Source organism: Berghia stephanieae, chromosome 13 (assembly GCF_034508935.2).
Source record: "Berghia stephanieae isolate SIO BIC M18660-M18661 chromosome 13, UCSD_Bste_1.3, whole genome shotgun sequence".
NCBI lineage: Eukaryota > Metazoa > Mollusca > Gastropoda > Nudibranchia > Aeolidiidae > Berghia > Berghia stephanieae.
The window spans coordinates 32,794,432-32,817,163 of NC_088372.1; the positions used below are offsets into that span (position 1 = coordinate 32,794,432).

The window sequence follows — 22,732 nt, forward strand, 5'->3', positions numbered from 1 at the left end:
GCCCACTATTGGAGGTCAGGAACCCTACCTAGTGTTGCTGGTTTGTTGTTTGAAAGCGTGTTGGAGTAGAAGCATAAAGGACAAAGCATAGGTAAACTCCCCCACCCACAATTTCAGGTCAAAAGACCCCATCCTAACCGCCAACAGAATTCATTGGACCTAAAAGTAGATGAGAAATATTACTGGTTTGTTGTTTGAAAGCGTGGTGGAATTGGGGAAAGATATAGGAGTAAGAAATTAAAGAACATAGCAAAGGTGAGCCCCCTCCCCCCCCCCCCCCCCCCCAGGACGGAGGACTGACCCCCTTTTTTCCCAATGAGAAAGCGAAGGCACTCAGTCAAAATCATCACAACGAGAAAGAAAGAAAAATCATAGTGATATAAATATAATTAAGTAAATTTTATTTTGTCATTTTTCAATATAATGTAACAATGCAAGACCTGCATTCAGTTTTTTGTTTAAAAAGACGATAATAACATCATTATTTCCCCAATAATGAAAATTTGTATCATGTATTGTATCATTATTTGTTTTGTTTTGTTTTTAAGAGTTTTACGGCGCTTGCGGCACGTTTAGGTCATTTCAGCGCCAGAAAAAATGAAAGAAAATTTGATAGCCAAAAATTCTAGATGTACAATTGAAAGCATACGAGAAAAAGAAAGGGGAAATGGTTCAAATAGGGAACATATATATGCAAATTCCACACTATCAGTGTAGGTGTAGTTTGTTTGAGATCACATAAAAGTTTCATCCAGACACAAGCACAGGGTCTCACTAAGAGGAATACACTCAAATATATACAAATCATTGAAGACATAAAAAAATATTATATCCATACATAAAGAGAGATGATTTACAAGGGGGAAAAAATAATGTTTGTTTTATTAAAAAGGGTTTTACGGCGCTTGCGACACATTAAGGTCATATCTGTGCTAGTAAAAAGGAAGAAAATGGAATAGTAAAAAATAAGAAGTTCTAGGATGACAATTAAAGCACCCAAAAAAATGTAAGACAAAGGGGAATTGGTTAAAATAGGAAACAGATGTAGATTCAAAGAGCAAACTATCAAAGTACTTAGTTCGAGATCACTAAGTCTCATCCAGACACAAACACATGTCCCTATTAAAAGGAATACACTCAAATGTTTACAAATCATATATAATATGTAAACAAACATAATACAATGGATAACAAATTTACAAGGAAAAAAATATCATCTCCCAAAACTATCTATACCTTTGACTGTTTCCCTCTCAGCAAGGGCATCCTGCCAAGGCCATGCAAAACCAAGTAATCTCGTTCCAAGACAAAGACAGAAAGCAAGTTGGAAAACAGATATAGGGGGATAGAAGACATAGTAAGTACCTCCTTGCCAACTATGGGAGGTCAGTTTGTTTTGTTTGTTTTTAAGGGTTTTACGGCGCTTGCAACACATTTAGGTTATATCAGCGCCAGTAAAAAGGAAGAAAATGGGATAGTAAAAAGTTCTAGAATTACAATTGAAGCATCCAAGAGAAAGTAAGACAAAGGGGAACTGGGAACAAATAGGGATCAGATGTAGATTCCAAGAGCATATCACCAATGTACTTAGTTTGAGATCACCTATAACTATAAGTCTCATCCGGACACAAGAACAAAATCCAACAAAGAGGAACACACTCAAATGCTTACATTATACATAAAAAATAACAAATATACTAATACATAACAGAGAGATGATTTACAAGGAAAAAAATATCATCTCCCAAAACAATAACTATGCATTTGACTGTTTCCCTCCCAGCCAGGACTCCGACCAGGGCCAGGAAAAAAAACTAAGTAATCTCATTCCAAGACAAAGACAGAAAGCAAGTTGGAAAACAGATATAGGGGGATAGAAGACATAGTAAGTACCTCCTTGCCAACTATGGGAGGTCAGGAACCCCACCCAAGGATACAAATAGGGAATAGGTGTAGATTCCAAGATCATACTATCATTGTGCATAGTTTGATGTATGTTTGATTTTAAGGGTTTTACGGCGCTTGGAACACATTTAGGTTATATCAGCGCCAGTAAAAATGGAGATTATGGGATAGTAAAAAGTTGTAGAATTACAATTAAAGCATACAAGAAAAGGTAAGACAAAGGGGAATGGTACAAATAGGGGATTGGTGTAGATTCCAAGAGCATACCATCAATGCTCTTAGCTTGAGATCACTGAAAGTCTAATCCAGACACGAGCACAGGATCTCTATGAGAAGAACACACTCAAATGCTTACAGTATAAATTCAAAACAACAAATATAATAATAATACATAACAACAGAGCGATCATTTACAAGGAAAAAAATATCATCTCCTAAAACAATAACTATCTATTTGACTCCTTACCTCCCAGCAAAGGACTCCGGCCAGGGCCAGGACTAGACCAAGCAATCTCATTCCAAGACAAAGACAGAAAGCAAATGGGAAAACACCAAAAGGGGATAGAATACACAGTAAGTGCCTCCCAGCCCACTATGGGACTATAAGGGGATAGAGGTAGAAGACACAGTAAGTGCCACCCTGCCCACAATGGGAAGTCAGGAACTCCACCCAGGAAAATAAAAATTATCATCTCCTAAACAACTAGTATAGATAGAATGCGCTTGGCCAAGGAGTTCACAACATTGCCATCCGGAAGTATAACGGACCAACACACAAACTCTGTGTAACCATGAACTTTTATAGTCTGGTTAATACATTTTAGTGAGAACAAATCACAAACGCGGATGGCAAAAACAATAACAAAGGCATGAGTGACGTCATCTGCATACTATCTAGACATTTGGATGTTTACATCTTTAACAAGGACTCCGATAAGAGTCAGGATAAAACCAAGTATTGTTATCCAATTCCAAAACAAAGACAGAAAGCAACTCAAGAAAACAGATATCGGGGGCTAAAAGACACACTATGTGACCTCCTGCCCGCCATGACATGGGAGATCAAAAGACCCCGCCCAGTCTTAGTTTGAGATCATCTAAAAGTCTCATCCAGGCACGAGCACAGGTCCCCACTAAGACTAAGAGGAATACACTAAAATGTTTACACATCATATATAATATGTCAACAAAACAATACAGTTCATAACAGAGAGATGATTTACAAGACAAACAATATCATCTCCCAAAACTCTTAGCTATATATTTGACTGTTTCCAACTACGGTATCCGGCCAGGGCCAGGACAAAACCAAGTAATCTCAATCCAAGACAGAGACAGAAAACATGTCGGAAAACAGATACAGGGGGGTAGAAGACACAGTAAGTACCTCCCTGCCCACTATGGGAGGTCAGGAACCCACCCAGTTGTGCCTCTTTTGCCATTCAAGTCCCACCCAGGCACAGCAAGGGGCCCCGCTATACACTCAAATGTTTCCTCCTCTTCTTCTTTCAGCCTATCCTGCATTTTACAGGGTTGACATACCCTAATCAATGCCACATCTCCATGCATCTCGGTTCATAGCATCATCTTCCTCCAGGCCCAGTTCTTTCATATCGTCCTTTACCCTAATCCATCCATTTAGTCTTTGAGCGTCCCTTTTTTCTCTTTCCCGCTAATTGTATATCCAATACTTTCTTTCCCACATACTCCCTCTCTCGTCTCTTAATATGTCCAAACCAATTCAATTTATCTTCTATCTATCTCAAATGTTTACAAACTACAATTTACAGTTTTCAAAATTAATACATAATTAGGTATAATAGAAATAACAGTAACAGAGAGATGATTTACAGGAGAAAAAAAATATCATCTCTCAAAAATATATTAGATATTTGATTGTCTCCAACCCAGCTATGGATACTCGCCAGGACCTGGGAAAAAACTAACAATATCAATCCAGAACAAAGACAGAGAGCAACTTGAAAAGGAAAAAAAAACAGATATGGGGGATAAAAGACACACCACAGCAAGTGACCTCCTGCCCACAAAGGGAGGTCAGGAGATCCCAACCCGAATAATATAAACAAGAACTTAAAGGAAATAAGAAAAGATAGGAATTAATGTCAATATTTCCCGATTAATGAAAATCTAATTTGTTTTGAATATTGTTATCCGCAATTCATATTGTTTTCAAAATGATGACAATTAAGTGGCTTTAACAATCACAGTATGGTTAGGTATCCCACCTAAATTGTTTAAAAACTGAACGCTACACAGTAAGGGCACCCGACCCTTTTAACTTTTAAAGTCATATCAGCCGTTAAAATAAAAGGAAATAAATGGGAGACGATGGCTTCTTTTTTTTTTTTTTTTTGGTCATTTCAGGTTCAATGAAAATGAAAGGCATTATTTAATTTAGATCACTAGTAAAAACAAGTCAAAGGGGAACAGTTAACTCCCTCAACCCTGACACCGACTATATCCGTAGTTTACCCGGGTTACTTTTACAACATTCCTATTTATTAAATTTTTCTCAGACAAATTATAGGCGTAGTATGAAAGCTACTGCTTTTAGTTTTTGCATGTTAATGATAGTTGAAGTTGAAGAAAACTATCTATGACTATGTACATGCTTATTTTAATATATTTTTTTCCAATTTTGAAAAGCAGCAAAAGTCTCTAGGATTGAGTGAGTTAATTTAGTCTTTAAGGATGTTACACGCTAGTGACACTTTTTTTGTTGTTTTGTTTTGTTTTTAAGGGTTTTACGGTGCTTGCAACACATTAAGGTCATATCAGTGCTCGTAAAAAGGTAGAAAATGCATTAGTAAAAAGTTCTAGAATTACAATTAAAGCACCTAAGAAAAGGTAAGACAAAGGGGAATTTGTTCAAATAGGAAACAGATGTAGATTCCAAGAGCACACTGTCAGTGTACTTAATTTGAGATCACCTGAAAGTCTCATCCTGACAAGCACAGGTACCCACTGAGAGGAACACACTCAAATGTTTACAAATCATATATATATAATATGTAAAAAAAAAAGCATAATACAGTCCAAAACAGAGAGATGATTTACAAGACAAAAAATATCTCGCAAAACTCTAAGGATACATTTGACTATTTCCTTCCCAGCTAGGGTATCCAGGGCCAGTACAAAACCAAGTGATCTCATCTCAAGACAAAGATCTAAACATGTTGGAAAACAGATATAGGGGGATAGAAGACACGGTAAGTGCCTCCCTGCCCACTATGGGAGGTCAGGAACCCCCACCCAGCATGCGCATTATGGGAGGTCAGGAACCCCACCAAGTCTGCCCACTATGGGTGGTCATGAACCTCACCCAGCCTGACCACCATGGGAGGTCAGGAAACCCACTCAGTTTTCTTAGTCTCTTTCCTGCCTTGTTTTACACTGTTTCATACACACTTTTTCAGATCTTTATCAAGTTTCCTTTAGCATAAAATAACAGCATTTTAAGTTAACATTCTGTGATCTCAAAAATGAACAAATAATCTTTAAGTGAAAGATGTCTAATGTGGTAAAAAATAACTTTTTTGGAAGACGTTTTTAGAACGCGGAATAGCCTAGCAGTTCTTGAAAGAAATCGCTGAATCTTAGTATAAATTGCATTTCCTTCAAATAAAAAGAAGTACATTGCCTTTCGTCACAATCTCATTCAGATCAATAAAGAGCAAAATAGCCAAGGTCCATTTTCCACACATTAAAATTAGAAGAGAAAGCATTGTTACTCTGATGCAAACTGGCCAAAAATGGTAGTAGCATGGAGGAAAGGTGTGGAATGGAACTCATAGCCTTTTGACAGTCCCAAGTTGGAGGAATACTGTCCTAGCCCTTTGTGCCTCCCAGCCCTGAGAGTCTAATGTAAGGGGCCATAATTAAAACTGTGGATAGTACACAGGATAACTCTGTTGTGGTAGGTTTTGTTGGGCATTGCCATCATGTTCCGATCTCACAATTGTGTTTATGAGATCGGTGTAGCTGCGATGAAACGCAGTGGGATTCACGGGAACATAACCGGTTGGATCAGGATAGTAATGCTGTGAGGAGTCAGGTGGCTGATACACCGTTGCAACAGGATGCTCTTGATAAGGAACTGGTGTAGCAGCCACTACATTTGGTTGCGAAGTCGTATTGTTCACCATTTGATTCATGGATTCTGTCACTGCAGTTTCCGGTTTGTACCGCCTGACGTTCAGGACCGCTGGTTCAGGCAGTGGAGCAGGAGCTGTTACTGTTGCAATTGCATTTTGGGAAGAGTCTTCGGTATGTTTTTTTCTGATATGGGTCTGGAGTGATTGGTTATAATTAAATCCCTGACCACAGTGTTCACATGTGAAGGCTTTTGTAGCAGAGTGAACACGCATGTGCACGTTTAGGTTGTTCCTCTGAGAACATTTCTTTCCGCAGATGTGACATTCGTGGTATTTCCTGTTTTGGAGATGGCTTTGAGCATGACGGTGTAATCCTGCTGACCGTTTAAATGTCTTTTTACAAATATCACACTCGTGTCTGCGATCAGTTGAATGCCTACTCATATGCCTTGAAAGATCACACTTCAATGTGAATTTCTGACCACACAGATTGCAAAGGAAATTCATGTCTGGCTTCGGGTGAACACGAGCGATGTGTTTGTTAACATTGGTGACAGAGAGTCCACAAATTGGACAGGGGCTTTTCTTGAAAAAGAAGTGGTTGCGTTCGTGCTCTGCTAACTGATTACTTTCTGCAAAAAGTTTTCCGCAAAAGCTGCAGGGTGTCATGTCCTTTTCGTGAAAGTTCTTCAAGTGTACGTCGAGCAATGCCTTGGAGTTGAATTCCATCTGACAAAATGGACAAGATGGTTTGTGCATGGCTTTATGTCTGGACAGTCTTATCCTGGATTCGAACCTCAAACCACAGATCAGACACCGTTGGGTGCCTCTGCTATAAAGTTTCTTACCAAGATGGAAATCGCAATGTTCAATATACTGACTAAGGTTGGAGAGAGTTGCTTTACAGGTACAACACTTATATGGAGATTCTTGCGTGTGAACATTCATGACGTGAGAAAGCAAATCCTTCATTGGAAAAGCCTCTAAGCAGCTTGGGCATTTCGTGCTGTCTGTATTATCATCATTAGCCACGTCATCCTCGTGCCACGATCTGAAATTCTCACTTAAATTTAAAGAAATCACTTCATTTCCATCTGCGGTTGACAAGCCGTGGGAGATGTACTTGTGGATCAAATACCCGGCCTCCGTAAAACAACTTACTCCACACATTTCACATTCTTTTTTCTGGCTTTCAGACTTGTGGTGACGGATAAATTCTTTCTCATCACAATAGTACAGCTTACACAAGTTGCAAAACAGTTTGTTACCGGAATGAGTGTCGTCAGTTTTAACGGCAAGGTGCATGATAAGCTTGTTTTTAGACATGTTGCTTTTTTCCTCTTTAGACCGAACATGAGATTTTCCATGACTGACCCAATCTTCATAATTCTTTGCTGGTTTTTTGCACACACAGCATTCATAAGGATGTTCTCCTGTATGTTTATGCATGATGTGGTTCAGCACTTCGTTTAACTTGACGGACTCCTCGCATACATGGCAACAGATTTCTTTACTGAGAGATGAGTATCGGTCATTGCCTCTGTTTGTATGTTTTTGGTATTCATGAATTAAATACAATGCTTTAGATGTTGATGTAAATCCACAATGCTTGCAGGTTTGTATGATTCTTGATGGTTTTTTGTGATTGATATACTCTCCCTTTGACCTGAAAATTCTTTCACAAAAGTGACACTTCCATAATTTATCGGATCTACGAGATTCTCGACCCCCTGGTGGCATTGTTATACGCTTTGAAATTGACACCCTGGGTTGCAGGTTGATCCTGGGGAGGGTTTTCAAAGGACCTCTGCCTGTTGTCATCTTAGGCATCGTTTTGATACCACCATCTGGCAATTGATTAAGAGGTCTCTTCCTACTCAGGAGAAGACTTGGAGTCAGTAGAGGTTTCAGTCTGGAGGCAAGCACTTGTTTCTTAATGAAGTACGCCGATGATTGACTTCCTCTGGGACTACCATACTTTGGAGTTGTCACTTTGGCTCCTGGTTTTGATGAATCTAATTTTGCCACTGAATTTTTTGTTGCCTTGGATAGTAAAGATGAATCCAGCCTCATGGATGATGTCTTCGGTGTTAACTTCGCAGGAGATGGAGTGGCAAATTTAGGAGAAGTGCGACCAGATTTAACAGGCAGATTTGAAAACTTTGGAGATGAATTAGCCAATTTTGCAGATACTGTTGTCCCTGAAATTTTTGCAGATTTTGCAGATGGACTCACTGATTTTGCTGGAGAGTTGAGAGATTTAGCAGAGGGTTGATAGGTCGTTACAGACCTGTGCTGTACTGGTGTGTGCGACTTTCGTCTTGAGGCAGATGAAGTGGTCTCTGCACTAATTTTATGAATTCTCTTCATCATCTCCATAGAGGACTGTTGTACTCTGGAGAGTTCAGCCAACTTCATATTTAGTTCCTTTCTCTGAAAATTTGACTTTGCTCTCATCAGCGATAAGTCTTTGTTGTGAGAATCCAGGTGAAATTTAAATGTCTGATAACTTTGAAACAGAGTGCGACAAATGCAACATTTATACAACCCCTCATTTGTGTGTTGACTTCTGATGTGGCAGAGAATATCTGAATGTTTTTCAAACGGCTTAGAGCAGACGGGACACTTTTTGCCTGCTATCATGCCACTCTTTGAGTGCATCAAGTGGTCGTGAATAATCAAATTTGCCTTAGACATGCATTCTAGATCACATTTCTTACACATCACCTTGGTGTTTTCTGCTCTTTGGTGGTTGGACAATAAGTAACTGTCTGAGAAAGTCTTCTCACAAAGACGGCATTTAAAAACTGTGGCGGGAGAAAGTTTTCCTTTAGATCCCGATTGTCTTCTGTCTGTTGGAGAAGCTGAAGTAGAGGACACTGGTCTTTTAATGGAGTTCCTTCTCGCCGCCAATTCATTGACTAGTCTAGCAAGTTTGTCATCTTTGTGGACTCCCAAAGACTTTTCTTTAGAGGCAGTAGCTAGACTGGATCTTGTCTTTACCCTATGTCCATTAGCAGGTGAACCCTTTTCTAAATTTTTATGTTTATCCTCATTACCCTTTCTATCCTCACTAAGACTGACTTTGCTCTTATCCTTCACCACTGGATTCTGCACATCCGTCTCATCATTACTGATTTTTGATTTTTCATCCTTTACCATCGCATCAGCTGACTCATCAACATCGTTTTCATGATCATCAAAACTATCACATTCCACATCCATTGCACTCTCATCATTATCAGCGTTATCTCCATCATCCTTTTCCTCTTTTCTCACAGTCTCCACCTCTTTTACATCACCTTCTTTATTCCCAGACACCGGCGTAATTTGCAGATTGTTAGCTGACAAACCAACTCCAAATAAATCTTCGGCTGGGCCTGGAAACAAATTGCTACCTCCACGGCCATCTTTTTTAACCCTTTCTATAAAACCATTCAATTCTTCATCTAACGGATCTGATTTTTTCTCCGAGCCTCCATCTGGCAGAGGCGCTTCTGTTTTCAATGGCTGAGGGTCATCCCCAGTATCGTCGTTTTCAAGAGCATATTTCACTGAGACCTGAACTTTCTTCTTGAATTTGAGCTGCACTGTTTCAGAATCATCCAGACAAATGGTCAAGACACCTTCTTCACCAGAACTCTGAAACACCTCCATGGTGTTTCTTTAGATATTTCAAAATGACTGGCGCTGTGCAGGCTTGGGTTTCAATCACAAATTTAACATTTCATGTCCATCAAACCTGCAAGACAAGACATACAAATTATGGTAAAGGGAGTTAAACAGATGACTAGATCCAAATATTTAAAAATAATTTTTTTAAAAATTAATCTCATAAATGCAAATTTACTTAAAACCAAAATACAGTGCAACCCCTGGATAACGACATTGCCCGGGACCGGAAAATTATTCTGGGGCTTTCAAGATGCCTAACGATCAGGTACTAATTTTACACCTTAGTACGGTGAGAACATGTGAGTAGAGAGTCTTTTCCAAGGACTCAACTATGCAACGAGTGAGGCTCGAACCCAGGACCTTCCGATCCAAAAGCGATACCACAAGACCCCAAAGCATATGAAAATATGAGAAACCATACTGGTTGGCAAGCCTGGTGTTATGAGTTATGATGAAGGATCAAAAATCCTTCTATATGTAAAATGGTGGCACTCAAGAGGATGGAAATGGAAAGGTCATGTACAAAGAATGCCAAACAGCAGCCTCCATCACGCAGCATTTAACCCTTAAGGGGCGGTTTGGGTCTTTTCTAAAAAAATTTTAATTACCAATATTCAGCAGTTTTAATCATTCAATATCGTCATTATAGGTTAAAAAAACAACATTTATGGTGAAAAATTTTAATTACAGTAAAATTACGTTAAACCGAAAGAAGCTAAACCGAAAAATACCTTAAACCGCAAAGAATTTAATAAATTGTACGAGTTTCTTCATTATCTTTGTACTAATTCTTACGATGAACCGAAATACTTCTAAGCAGGACTTTATTTAAACCGAAACAACTTGAGAGCACCTTCCTTTTTTCTCTCTATATTTTTCTTCAAAAATTCGGGAAGGAGGCCACATGTAATAATGCCCGGCGATATTAAACAGAGCGTAAGTTTAAGATGAGGGTGATGGGTGGGGGGGGAGGCAAACACTTCAATCACTGCACTTGGGCTTGGCCAACACCACAATCGCACAGACTGGAAAAGGAAGACAGCGGGTGACTGGCAGGCAAAAAATGAGGAAAGAGGGGGAGTTGGGGTGAAGAATCACGCAAGCGAGATGTTCTCGCTCATGTGTTGATGCTTTGGAACTGACTGGATTTTCAACATGACAACAAGGAGGGGGGGGGGGTAGACAACTTACAATTGAAATGCCATTTCATTTCCACTTCGTTGTTTAAATGTGTGTGTGTGAAGGGGGGGGGGGGGGGGGGGGGGGGGGGGGGGGGGGGGGGGGGGGGTTCTATGTAATTAGGCCTTTGAACCTAATGAAATGGCTTTTCAACAAAAGAGGGATGTGTAGTAGACAGCTTAGCATTGACACGCCTTTTCATTTCCATTTCACTTCACCTCTGAATAGCTGTGCATCATTCATTATCAATTATCGCACAAGAACTTCGATCTTATTTTAGCTTTGCATTTTACTAAAAGTTGTCTAAAAGAAAGCACTGTACTTACACGTTGGAGTTTAAAATCAAAATACTATGTGAAGTCGATGAAAAAAAAGTTGATCAAGACGGAGATATGTAAATTACACGGCATCCCGAACTCAACTCTTTCAACAATTTTGAATTGAAAACGAAAAAAATTATTTTTTTAAATTAATGGTTACGAAGACAGCATTTATTCAACAACTCCATTTAAAGGGAAACCCATGATACGTTTAAATGAGCAAATTCCTTAAATAGTTACTACCCTTGAAAAACATTGCAACACGGGAAATTACTTTAAACCAAAATGTCTTTAAACCGAAATGGTTTAGAAGGTCCCCAAAATTTCGGTTTAAAGTAATTCTACTGTATCTGTGTTGATACCCATTTTGCGACCTAATTTGGGGGTCTGACATAAAAAAATATAACAATCTCGTGGCAAACGTTCCACAAAAACTAATGAAGGAATGACCTCCATATTCTTCCCTCTTGTCAACATTGTACCATAGTGTGTCACCATAGAGAGATTTTACGGCTTTAGCGTATGAAATTTTTATTAGAACATTATAAAGTTGAGAATCAAAATGTTATGACAAAATTGATGTTAAAAATTCAGAATTAGGATTATAATTCAAAATTCACATATCTTATCAAAAAAATCTCTCTATGGTGACACAATACATTGTCTCTGTGATAACTGTGGAAAATTTCTGACAATTTCATTGAATAGATTCTGAGAAACGTTTGACACAGTATCCCATACCCTTAGAAAAATGACATATTGAGAAAATGGGCAAAATAGCTTCCCGTTTTTCACACTTTTCTTACTACCTGTACAATTTTCGACTGTGTTTTTCGTGCCTTTATAGTCTACTTTAAGAATTTGAACTTCACTTATATTATTTCTAGGATAATAGAATATTATTTTCCACCAAAATCTCAAAATCAATTTTTCGAAGGATTTTCCCAATAATTAGACCCAAACCGCCCCTTAACTCTCTTCTTACCAGTTATTTTCAGAATTTTACCCGAAACTTCATACCCACCCAACACCAAAAAAAATACATTTTTCAAAAAGATAGGTAACGAGTATATTCTATATTTTAATCAGAAAAATGAGCTCTGCAACACAGTGTCAAGTTTTTATAGCTATAACTACAAAAAAATGGAATCAGAATATGAAAACTATTGGTTGCATCGTAACGAATGTGACAATTTTTCCTATAGGTGGTAAGTTGAGGGTTAAAGGGCTGACCCACTTCAAATACCCCCCCCCCCCCCCCCCCACCCATCCCTCCCCAATTTGTCTCTAGGGTCTATTCCAAGGGAAGACTGGAATAACCCTGGCGTCAGCCGCAGTGCAGCGCCGCAGATTGAGCTAGGACAGCGCAGCGGGTAATCGAACTCTATACGAAGCAAAGGCCGTACCGCTGAGCCATGCTGCCCCAAACAAGAGGGGTCCTCGATAGTTCAGTTGATAGAGCACTCGCTTCACATGCAAAGGGACCAAGATCAAAGGATAGCAAGCAATTGTTATTGTCCGTTTCACGCTTTAGAAACCGGGATAAACTCAGGCTTCCTGTGTCTAATGGCTCTGAAGGACTTTTTTTTTATCAAACAAGATGTCCGATGTCAACAGGAATCACCCCCATGTTGCCCAACTTACATCCTAACAAATGGGACAATTATCCTGTGATTGGTAACGACAGTATTAAAGTCAACACCTCTCTTTAGTCCCAATTTTTCTGTTCTTTATCAAACTGAAAATGGATAAAGTCAACCCTGCTTAAAGTCCACCAATCTTACTGGTTGGGCAGAGTTGGCTTTATCAGGATTCATCCGTACATTCTGGAGGGAGGCCATTGCATTACTATGACAGGATGTAATGTACCGTGTAACAAAGAATGTACAAGGAGGTTAGAGGCATTTGAGATGTGCATGTATAGAAGAATGTTGCGGCTATCATGGACAGACAAGTATACGAATGAGGAAGTGTTGGAGAAGGTGAGAAAGGGAAGAATGTTGATCAATACCATCAAAAAGAGGTTTCGGGGACGTGTGGAGAGGAGACGGAATAGAAAAGTTGGTAACATCTGGGATGATCGAAGGAAAGAGAGCTAGAGGAAGACAAAGAATGACATATCTAAATAACCTAAGAATGCCAAAAGTGATTTAAAAAGCAACACAGACATCATGCGCAATGCAGAGAATCTTAATTTGTGGAGACAGCTGACCAGCAATGTGCTCAAGATTACAGGCCACGATTAATGATTGATGATGAACATTACTTAAATATTTATAGTCCCATTGATAGCAGTTAGAGTTAGTGAGAACTAATAATTAAAATGGCTGAATGACGTCAATTCGTTTCATATACAGCTCAATCATTTACAGATAGTATGTAATTTTGTCAATAGACCATGATAAATATGAGACTCATCGCCTCAAACGGCTTTTGTTGTCATCAGGGTTAACCGGATACCAAAAAGGGATGCTGAAGTCAAAATGACCAGAAATATGACATTACAGTTACAGTATTTGCCAGCTTGAGAAATGACATTCATTGACTCTAAATAAAACATGAAATCTTAACTCAATTTCATTTTTTTTTTAAACTAGAGCATTTATATAGCGCAATTTCCACTAAACACGCTCAAAGCACTTTACAAGGGGTCCCTAGCCAACAACAACATTTAACATGTAGGATGAGACATGATGACATAATGCCTATTTTATTAGGCGATATTACAATTACAATCTTTTCCAACAGACAACAACCAGGTACCCATGTTACCCCTGAGTAAGGTGAGAAAATGTGAGTAGAGAGCCTTTCCCAAGGACTCAACTATGTGCTGAGCGAGGCTCGAACCCAGGACCTTCCGATCCAAAAGTGAGTGTCATACCACAAGACTACAAAACTAGATAATATTATTGTTATATGTTTGCGTTGAGAATAGAGCTTAAATATCACTGCTGACTTGTAAACAAACTTCATATAGTTTATTTGTGTTAAACCCATGACCCCAAGATGTTGGGAGATGGACTCAGGATAGACATACGTTTGAAACCACTTTTTTTTGGAGTGGTGGATGGTGTTGACTTTATAGAGTCCCTTGGTCGGCCAGGTGGAGTTCAAGCCCCCATGAAGTTTTTATTCTCTATTGTCTTCTGGCACTTTTCTACTCATTGCATTTCCTAAAATTGTTGACTCTTTCCATTTTTAGCAGCTAAACCATACCGACACAATCACATTATACCGTTCTGAGGCAGTTGGCCTCATAAGGGGGTCCCGGTAGCTCATTTGGTAGAGCACTCGCTTCGCACGCAAAGGGACCAAGATCGATCCCAGACGCAGTCGAGATTTTCCATGACCCCCCTGTCCACCCTGCAGAAAACGAGTAGCTGGGTCTGTTAGATCTGGCAGAATGTACGATAAAATAGCATCCTATCTAAAGTGTAGCAAGCCATTACTACTGTCCGCCGTTTCATATTACAAGAAACTGGGATAAACTCCAGCTCCGTGAGTCTTTGGGCTCTGAAGGACTACTTTTTTTGGTATCATAGATGTTCTCTATGGCGATGGTTCAAACTATAACTATTTGTCTTTAAATCCACAAAATAAAATTGTCAGTCAAGAAAGAATTGTTCCTTAGTAGATTGATATGGTTAAAAATTGCTATGGATAGTTAAGCATTAGCTTTGTGGTGTAGTGCTTAAAAGTAGTCAGACTTCAACTTTAAGATGTAAATCTCCATTCAATGACTAACATCGGATTCTATTTCCATTTTTTTTTTAATTTGTAGGCCTAATTTGTTTTTACCAATTGGGCAACATGGTCCAAATAGCAATAGCAATAATTACAGCTTATTTTCCTCTCTCTCTCTCTCTCTCTCTCTCTCTCTCTCTCTCTCTCTCTCTCTCTCTCTCTCTCTCTCTCTCTCTCTCTCTCTCTCTCTCTCTCTCTCTCTCTTAAATACCTAACCTAACTCCATCTCAATACAACTAGAATTTATGCTATTTCTATATATAATAGCAGATTTCCAAGAAATAAAGTGAGACTTCGACTGTCTGCTGTGAGATTTAGTTCCAAACCAGAGTTTGCTCAAGCAAAAATGAAGCTGTCTGATTGTGGGCAGCGAGATAGATTTTTTGTCTTTGGTGATACCTTATTAAAGAGGACGGAGAGAGAGAGAGAGAGAGAGAGAGAGAGAGAGAGAGAGAGAGAGAGAGAGAGAGAGAGAGAGAGAGAGAGAGAGAGAGAGAGAGAGAGAGAGAGAAAGAGAGAGAGAGAGAGAGAGAGAGTGTTACTGTATTATTGCTTATCAGCAAGCAGCTACCATTACTAGATATTTACTATAATTTGGATAGTGAAGTGTTGCCCAATTGATAACAAATTACAATCAAAGAAAAAAAAAAAGGAATCCGATGTTATTAGTTAGAACCATCATCAAATATATTTCATGACGCTAGTCACCTGTTACTATTATTATTTCGTAGTGTTTTTATGCACCTCCGTTGACGGTGTATCTTAACGGATCGTTTTTATACACCTCCGTCACGCATGCGCATTCCACCCAATTTCATTAGCGATATTGTGTTTCTGCATTTGGACATGGCGAAAGTTATATTGTGACATCTGTAGGATGTTTTTGTTAATAAATTTATATAAAAATATTAATAATTTTAAAAAATCGAAATATAAAACCAGAAAATAGAAGTTGCATTGAAGGTAAAATAATGTTTTAGAAAGACCTTATTAAATGTGTTGAACAGTCAGGTGGCTCCGTAGCGCAGTGGACAAGCTGTCAGACTCCAACCTTGAAAGTACCGGGTTCGATTCCCAATGTTGGCTTTTTTTTTTTTGATTTACTTTGTTTTTGTTTGCTTTTTTTTTCTTTCTTTTTTTTTTCAAAAACTTTTTATCATGTTTTTAAAAAACTTTGATTTTAATTTTCTAAAATTTTTTATTTATTTGAGATCAGTATTTGTGTGCCATGTTTCTTTTTACTTTTGATTTTTTAAATTATTGTTATTATTCTTTAATTTATTATCATTGTACATCGGTAATCACTAAGCAGCGTGCTAAACTACAATCTAAAACTATTTAAACCTCATGGACGTATGTAGCAACAACTTTACCATCACCGCCAAAGGAGGTGCATAAAAACGGTGCGTTTTTGTACACCTCCGTTGGAGGTGTATAAAAACGCCACCTTATTATTTTATTAGTCAGGCATCCTTTTTTTTTTTTACTAGGCAGATAGACACTAACAACAACACTACGCTAAGACTAAACTTAAAATCTAAGAATAAGATTAAGACTTGACAAACAGGGGGGGGGGGGGGGGGGGGGGGAATTCTCGCTAATTTGCAACAGTTGTCGACGCCCCTTCATTGCAGGCATTCAAGTGCCGTCTTGATGCTCATTGTGAAACAGAAAAATACTGTTTGTAAAGTTAAATTCAGACACCTCCTTCCACTATGTGGCATGCACAGTTTTGAGAGACTTGAATTATATACGTTCACGAATGCACAAGAGCAGATAAAAGGCTGTAAAAGTAAAAGCCTACATAAATCTGGACTTATATCATATCATATCAATTCTGTAACTAACTGTAAGCTCCACCCACGGGACTAGCAAACTGACAGGTACTCATTCACACCTGCCTGAGTCGAGTGGGATAATGTTTGTAAAGTCCCTTTTAAAAGGGCCACGGTTTCAGGATTGTTTATTTCTTCGATGTGTCATTGCAAAGAGGTAGTGGACCGTAGCCATCGCATATAGAGAACCCTCCGCAGGACTGGCAGTTTGAGTTTGACGTCATTTTTTAGAGTAGCACTCAGCACTCAGCAGGGCGTCCACTCATACTCGGAGTTAACTATCATCGTAAAGTTATAGCCTGACATTGACCAAAAAATGACGTCAAAATGCCAGTCTTTTGCCACAAAAGAAAACAAATCGTGAGTTGTATTCACTATCTTGTTCACCAATGAAATAACTCGTTTCCATGAGCTCTACTAACGACAACCTATCTATTAAGATCTTCAACTTGCAGTTGCCCCCCGGCGAGTTTTACAAATCGGACTTATTACCTTGATTGTCCACCTTCTGATTCTTGTCTGCCACTTCATTTTGATTATTTTTTGGTTCCTTATTTTTTAAAAAGATTTTTGGCCTCAGCTCAGCTAAAGAACCGAAGAAATTTGTCTGCCAGGTCTACGACAATCATTTTAGCAAAAAAAATATTTTGCCTTCGAAAGAAGATATACGGCTTGTATATTTTGAGAAATAACTTGTAAAATTCATCAATACTTAATGGTTTTATAATTTATTTCTTAAAGTCATTTTAATGGAATGCACTGAGCACATAGTGCACTGGTATCATTAAAACAGGTATGAAATTAAGCTAATATAAAAACGCCAAATTGGCAAACTCCGGCTTTTGTTTTTGTCCATTTTTTTCGTGAAAAGCATGAGAGCTCCACATCAAGTCCGAAAGGAACTGTTTTCAGTCCACCAGTGGACTGAATACACAGCTGTGTATTCAGTCCACCGGAAGAGATTATACGGGCTAAACTGATGCCTAACCTATAATAGGCTCAGTATCAATGTCGTCAGCATCGATTAAGGATGTTTGGTCCTTTTTAAAGTATTTTTTATTCCCGGTGGACTCAATACACAGCTGTGTCCACTGGTGGACTGAAAACACAGTTCCTAATTATATATATGAACCGTTGTTTTTCAAACACGTGATAGAGAAATTTATAGAAATAAAATCACCGCTTTAGCAACAGACATTGTAAAGAAAGTTTAATGAATATATATATATATATATATATATATATATATATATATATATATATATATATATATATATATATATATATATATATATATATATATATATATATATATATATATATTTATATATATATATATATATATATATATATATATATATATATATATATATATATATATTATATATATATATATATATATATATATATATATATATATATATATATTATATATATATTTTTTTTTTTTTTTTTTTTTTTTTTTTTTTTTATTTTATTTTATTTTTAATTTGGCTGGAAATCTCGTCTTTCTATTCTCGATTAACTTAAATGACCCTCATATCGTCAAAGAAAAAAAAAAACTTTCAACCCTGAGACTTCTAACCCTTATCTTGTCCCAGGTTTTAGAGTGTTTGGGTTATTTTAATGGATAGATATTTGAAGGATGAGTTTTCGGGCTAACATTTTAAAAATGTTTTTCAAGAGTACGGCAGGAGACAAGGAGACATAAAGACATAGAGTTAACTCAGATTCTGTTGTTTTTTGTTTTAATTCGCACAACGGGAATTCCTTTAATCAATCAATTTAGGAAGTTTGTTTTTGTCTTTTAAAGGTTTTACAGCAATGTAAAAAGTATATTTTTGTTTGTGAGGGTTTTTCCCGCTTGCGTCACATGTTGTAGGTCATTTCTGCCAGCGCCAATGAAAAATAAGATAAATGAGATGGTCAAAAAAAATCTAGATCGACTATTAAAAGCTCACGAGAAAAATGTCAAAGAGGAATGGTTCAATAGGGAAAAGCAGATGTAGATTGCAAGAACACACTATCAATGTAATTAGTTTGAGATCAACTAAAAGTCTTATCCAGGCATAGAACGGGATCACACTAAGAAATGTAAGGAATAAAGGTAGTCGAGCCAAAATGTGTTTTGTCACTAGTGTACACAAAAAAAAAAAAAAAAGACCCTACCAGCAACTAACACTAACCATCACTAAAATCTAACTATTATTTTTAAGGGTTTTACAGTGCTTGCTCATATCAGCGCCAGTAAAAAAAAAGGAAGACAATTGGATATTCAGAAAATTCTAGATTGGCAATCTAAAACACCCAAGAAGACAAAGGGAATAAGTTGTTCATAAAGGGAAGAGAAGTAGACTCCGAGAACATAATATCAGTGAGCATAGTTCGAGATCACCTAAGTCTCATCCAGACAAGCACAGGATCCCACTAATAGAGTAGGAATACACTCAAATACTGACAATATACATTCAAAACACAAACTATGACAGTACACAATAGAGAGACGATGCAAAAGGAAAAATAATACACCTTAAAACGAATACCAATTAGGGAACAGATGTAGATTCCAAAAGCATACCATCAATGTACTCAAGTTTGAGATCACCAAAAGTCTCATCCAGACAAAAGTACAGGATCCCACTAAGAGGAATACACCCAAATGCTTATATTATAAAAATATACATTCAAAACAACACATATAATAATACATAACAGAGAGATGATTTACAAAGAAAAAAATATCATCTCCCAAAACTACATTCGACTGTTTCCAGGACAAAACCAAGTAATCTCATTCCAAGACAAAGACAGAAAGCAAGTCGGAAAACAGCTTATAAAGGGACAGAAGACAGTATATAATTACCTCCCTGCCCTCTAACTCTATGGGAGGTCATGAACCCCACCCAGGGGCTTGATTTAACATTGTTGTAATGTATTTTATATTGATTTGAGATTATTTCTATTACATACAATGAAACCAAAACAGTATGAATTATCAGACTTGAATGTAAGTATTTGTTTTTGTTTTTAAGGGTTTTACGGCGCTTAAGGTCATATCAGCACCAGTAAGAATTTAGAAAATAGGATAACAAAAAGTTTTAAAATTACAATTTAATTAAGGCACCCAAGAAAAGGTAAGACAAAAGGGAATTGGTTCAAATAGGAAACAGATGTAGATTCCAAGAGCATAGTATCAAAGTACTTAGTTTGAGATCACCGAAAAGTCTCATCCTGACGTTAAGCACAGGTCCCCACTAAGAGGGACACACTCAAATCATATATAAAAATGTAAACAGAACATAATACAGTGCATAACAGACAGTTGACTTACAAGGAAAAAAATATCATCTCCCAAAACTAACTATACATTTGACCGTTTCCCTCTCAGTCAGCCAGTGTTTCCGGCCAGGGCCAGGAAAAACCAAGTAATCTCATTCTAAGACAGACAGAAAGAATGTTGGAAAACAGATAAAGGGGGATAGAGGACACAGTAAGTATTATCTCCCTGCCCACTATGGGAGGTAGGGAACCCCATCCAGGTGAATGCAAGCTACGCTTAATTCGAAATCAAAATACGTTTTATTTTTTTATTTAAAAAGAGTCATCACTCAGAACTGTTTAGAAAATAATTTGTACTTTATTCATATTTACAATTAACATGAAACAATGGATGGTATATTTATTATATGTACATATTTATAGACACCATAATGTGTGGCCCATCATTTCAAAAAGATATTAAGACGGGGTGAATAAGATGCTGAAATCTGAAACCAGTGTCAAAATCATGAAACTTAGGTTAAAAGAGAAGGGAAAAAAAGTTTATCCCCATTTATTATACCCTTTGGATAGGAAGCTAGTCTAACGCAAAGAAAGTACTTTACACCAGATCCATCAGAACCAGCTACCCAATCACTGCTGGTTGGATGGCGGGGAGGTTGAAAATTATTATTTTTAAAATCTCCACCTCAACCGGGAATCGATCTCAAGTATTCAAGCAAGTATTCTAACAATTGAGCTATCGTGACCCCAGCTTGGGTAAAGTTATCATGCTTTTTATCGAAGAATGACCTTTCAAAGGGGTATGAGTCTCTGTGGATTCACCTATTGCTCTTGGGTCTCTCGAATGGATTCATTAATTGTTCCTGAGTTTCCACGGACTCTAAAATTGATCTTGGGTCTCTCGAATGGATTAATTAATTGTTCCTGAGTTTCCACGGATTCTAAAATTGCTCTTGGGTCTCTCGAATGGATTCATTAATTGTTCCTGAGTTTCCACGGACTCTAAAATTGATCTTGGGTCTCTCGAATGGATTCATTAATTGTTCCTGAGTTTCCACAGACTCTAAAATTGATCTTTGGTACTCCACAGCAGACCTGCCACATTGAAAACTTCAAATTTAGTCATTTTTATTTCAATATTTAGCAATTTGACAAGGAAACTAGGAATTTCTGAAATCTTATACTTATACTTCTTTCTTCTTCTAGGTTCCATGCCTGGTCCAGGCTTCGGATACTGCATGAATTATCTCTCTCCATTCCTCCCTGTCTCTTGCCTTTTCAAACAGCTCTTGGATTGTTAGGCTGGTGAAGCCCTTCAGTTGGTCTATGAGTGTTTTTCTTTGTCTCCCCCGGGCGCGTTTACCAGGTATTTTTCCACAACTTGCCAGGTATTCATTCTTATCTTTCCTTACTATGTGTCCGAAAAAGGATAGTTGTCGATCCACTATTAAGGGCATTAGTTTCCTTTGTTGGTATGTTTGTTTTAGCACTTCTTCGTTCGTTTTGTGTGCAGTATACGATATTCTCTGCATCCTTCTCAAGCACCACATTTCAAAAGCTTCAATGTTCTTTTGTGTTTCTGCATTTGTAGTCCAGCTTTCGCATCCGTATAACAAGATTGGCCACACGTAGCACTTCAAGACTCGGAATCTAATCCCGAACGACATCTGTTTGTTTTTCAAAATGTTTCCCAGGTCCATGAAGGCCTGTTTGGCTTGAGTTATTCTTGCTCGTATGTCTCGGTTACATCTTCCATCTGTTGTCACTATTGAACCTAGGTATTTAAAACTTTCTACGTTGGTAAGTTGCTCGCCGTGAATCGTTATATTGCAGGTGTTGTTGTTTTCGGGGTTTTTCTGTATTACCATGCATTCCGTTTTGGTGATATTCACTTCCATTCCCTTGGCTTCACTATCTACTACCACTTTGTCAACAATCTTTTGAAGTTGGATTTCTGATGTTGCAATGAGTACCGTATCGTCTGCGTATCTTATATTATTTATGTTGTGACCTCCCACTTTTATTCCCTCCATATTATTATGCCCCTCATGATTGTTTCTTGGTATAGATTAAACAGATCTGGTGAGGCAACACACCCTTGACGGACTCCTTTCTTAATAGGAATGGAATTTCCTGTAGAGTTTCCGATTTTGATAGATGCCTGCTGGGTGTAGTATAATGTTTGCATGAGTCTGAGGTCTTTCTCATCAGCGCCAATGGAGTGCAGTTGTTTTAGTATTTCTTCGTGGCGTACTCTATCAAAAGCTTTTTTGTAGTCGACAAAACAGAGGTATAGTGGGGTCTGAACCTGTATAGCTCTTTCACTTAAAACACGGAGGAGGTATATTGCGTTCCTTGTCCCTCTGTCAGGTTGGAAACCATATTGTTCTTCTGCGATTTCGGGGTTAATCTTATTCCTTAGCCTGTTGATAATTATACGCAACAGTATTTTGTTGATGTGGCTTATTAAACTTATAGTTCTAAAATTTTCGCATCTGACTGCACCTGCTTTCTTTGGTATTGCTATGAAAATAGAGTTACAGAGATCTTCTGGAATTTTCCCAGTATTGTATATATTGTTGAATAATATGTGAAGTTCATCAATTGCTAGATCTCCTAGGCTTTTTAATACCTCTACAGATACTTATACAGACAACCACAAATTGACATTGATGAT

The 22,732-nt window shown here is 37.8% G+C and overlaps 1 protein-coding gene across 1 annotated transcript; it reads right to left on the reverse strand.

Moving 5' to 3' along the window:
- Positions 1–386: 386 nt before the first annotated feature.
- On the reverse strand, positions 387–17,400 carry LOC144959324 (uncharacterized). The gene is made up of 2 exons (XM_078891881.1): positions 17,266–17,400; positions 387–9,762 (listed from the first exon to the last, which is right to left on the reverse strand). Exon 2 carries the CDS (start codon positions 9,675–9,677, stop codon positions 5,805–5,807), a length of 3,873 nt encoding a protein of 1,290 aa, XP_078748007.1. The 5' UTR covers positions 9,678–9,762; positions 17,266–17,400; the 3' UTR covers positions 387–5,804.
- Positions 17,401–22,732: the final 5,332 nt, after the last annotated feature.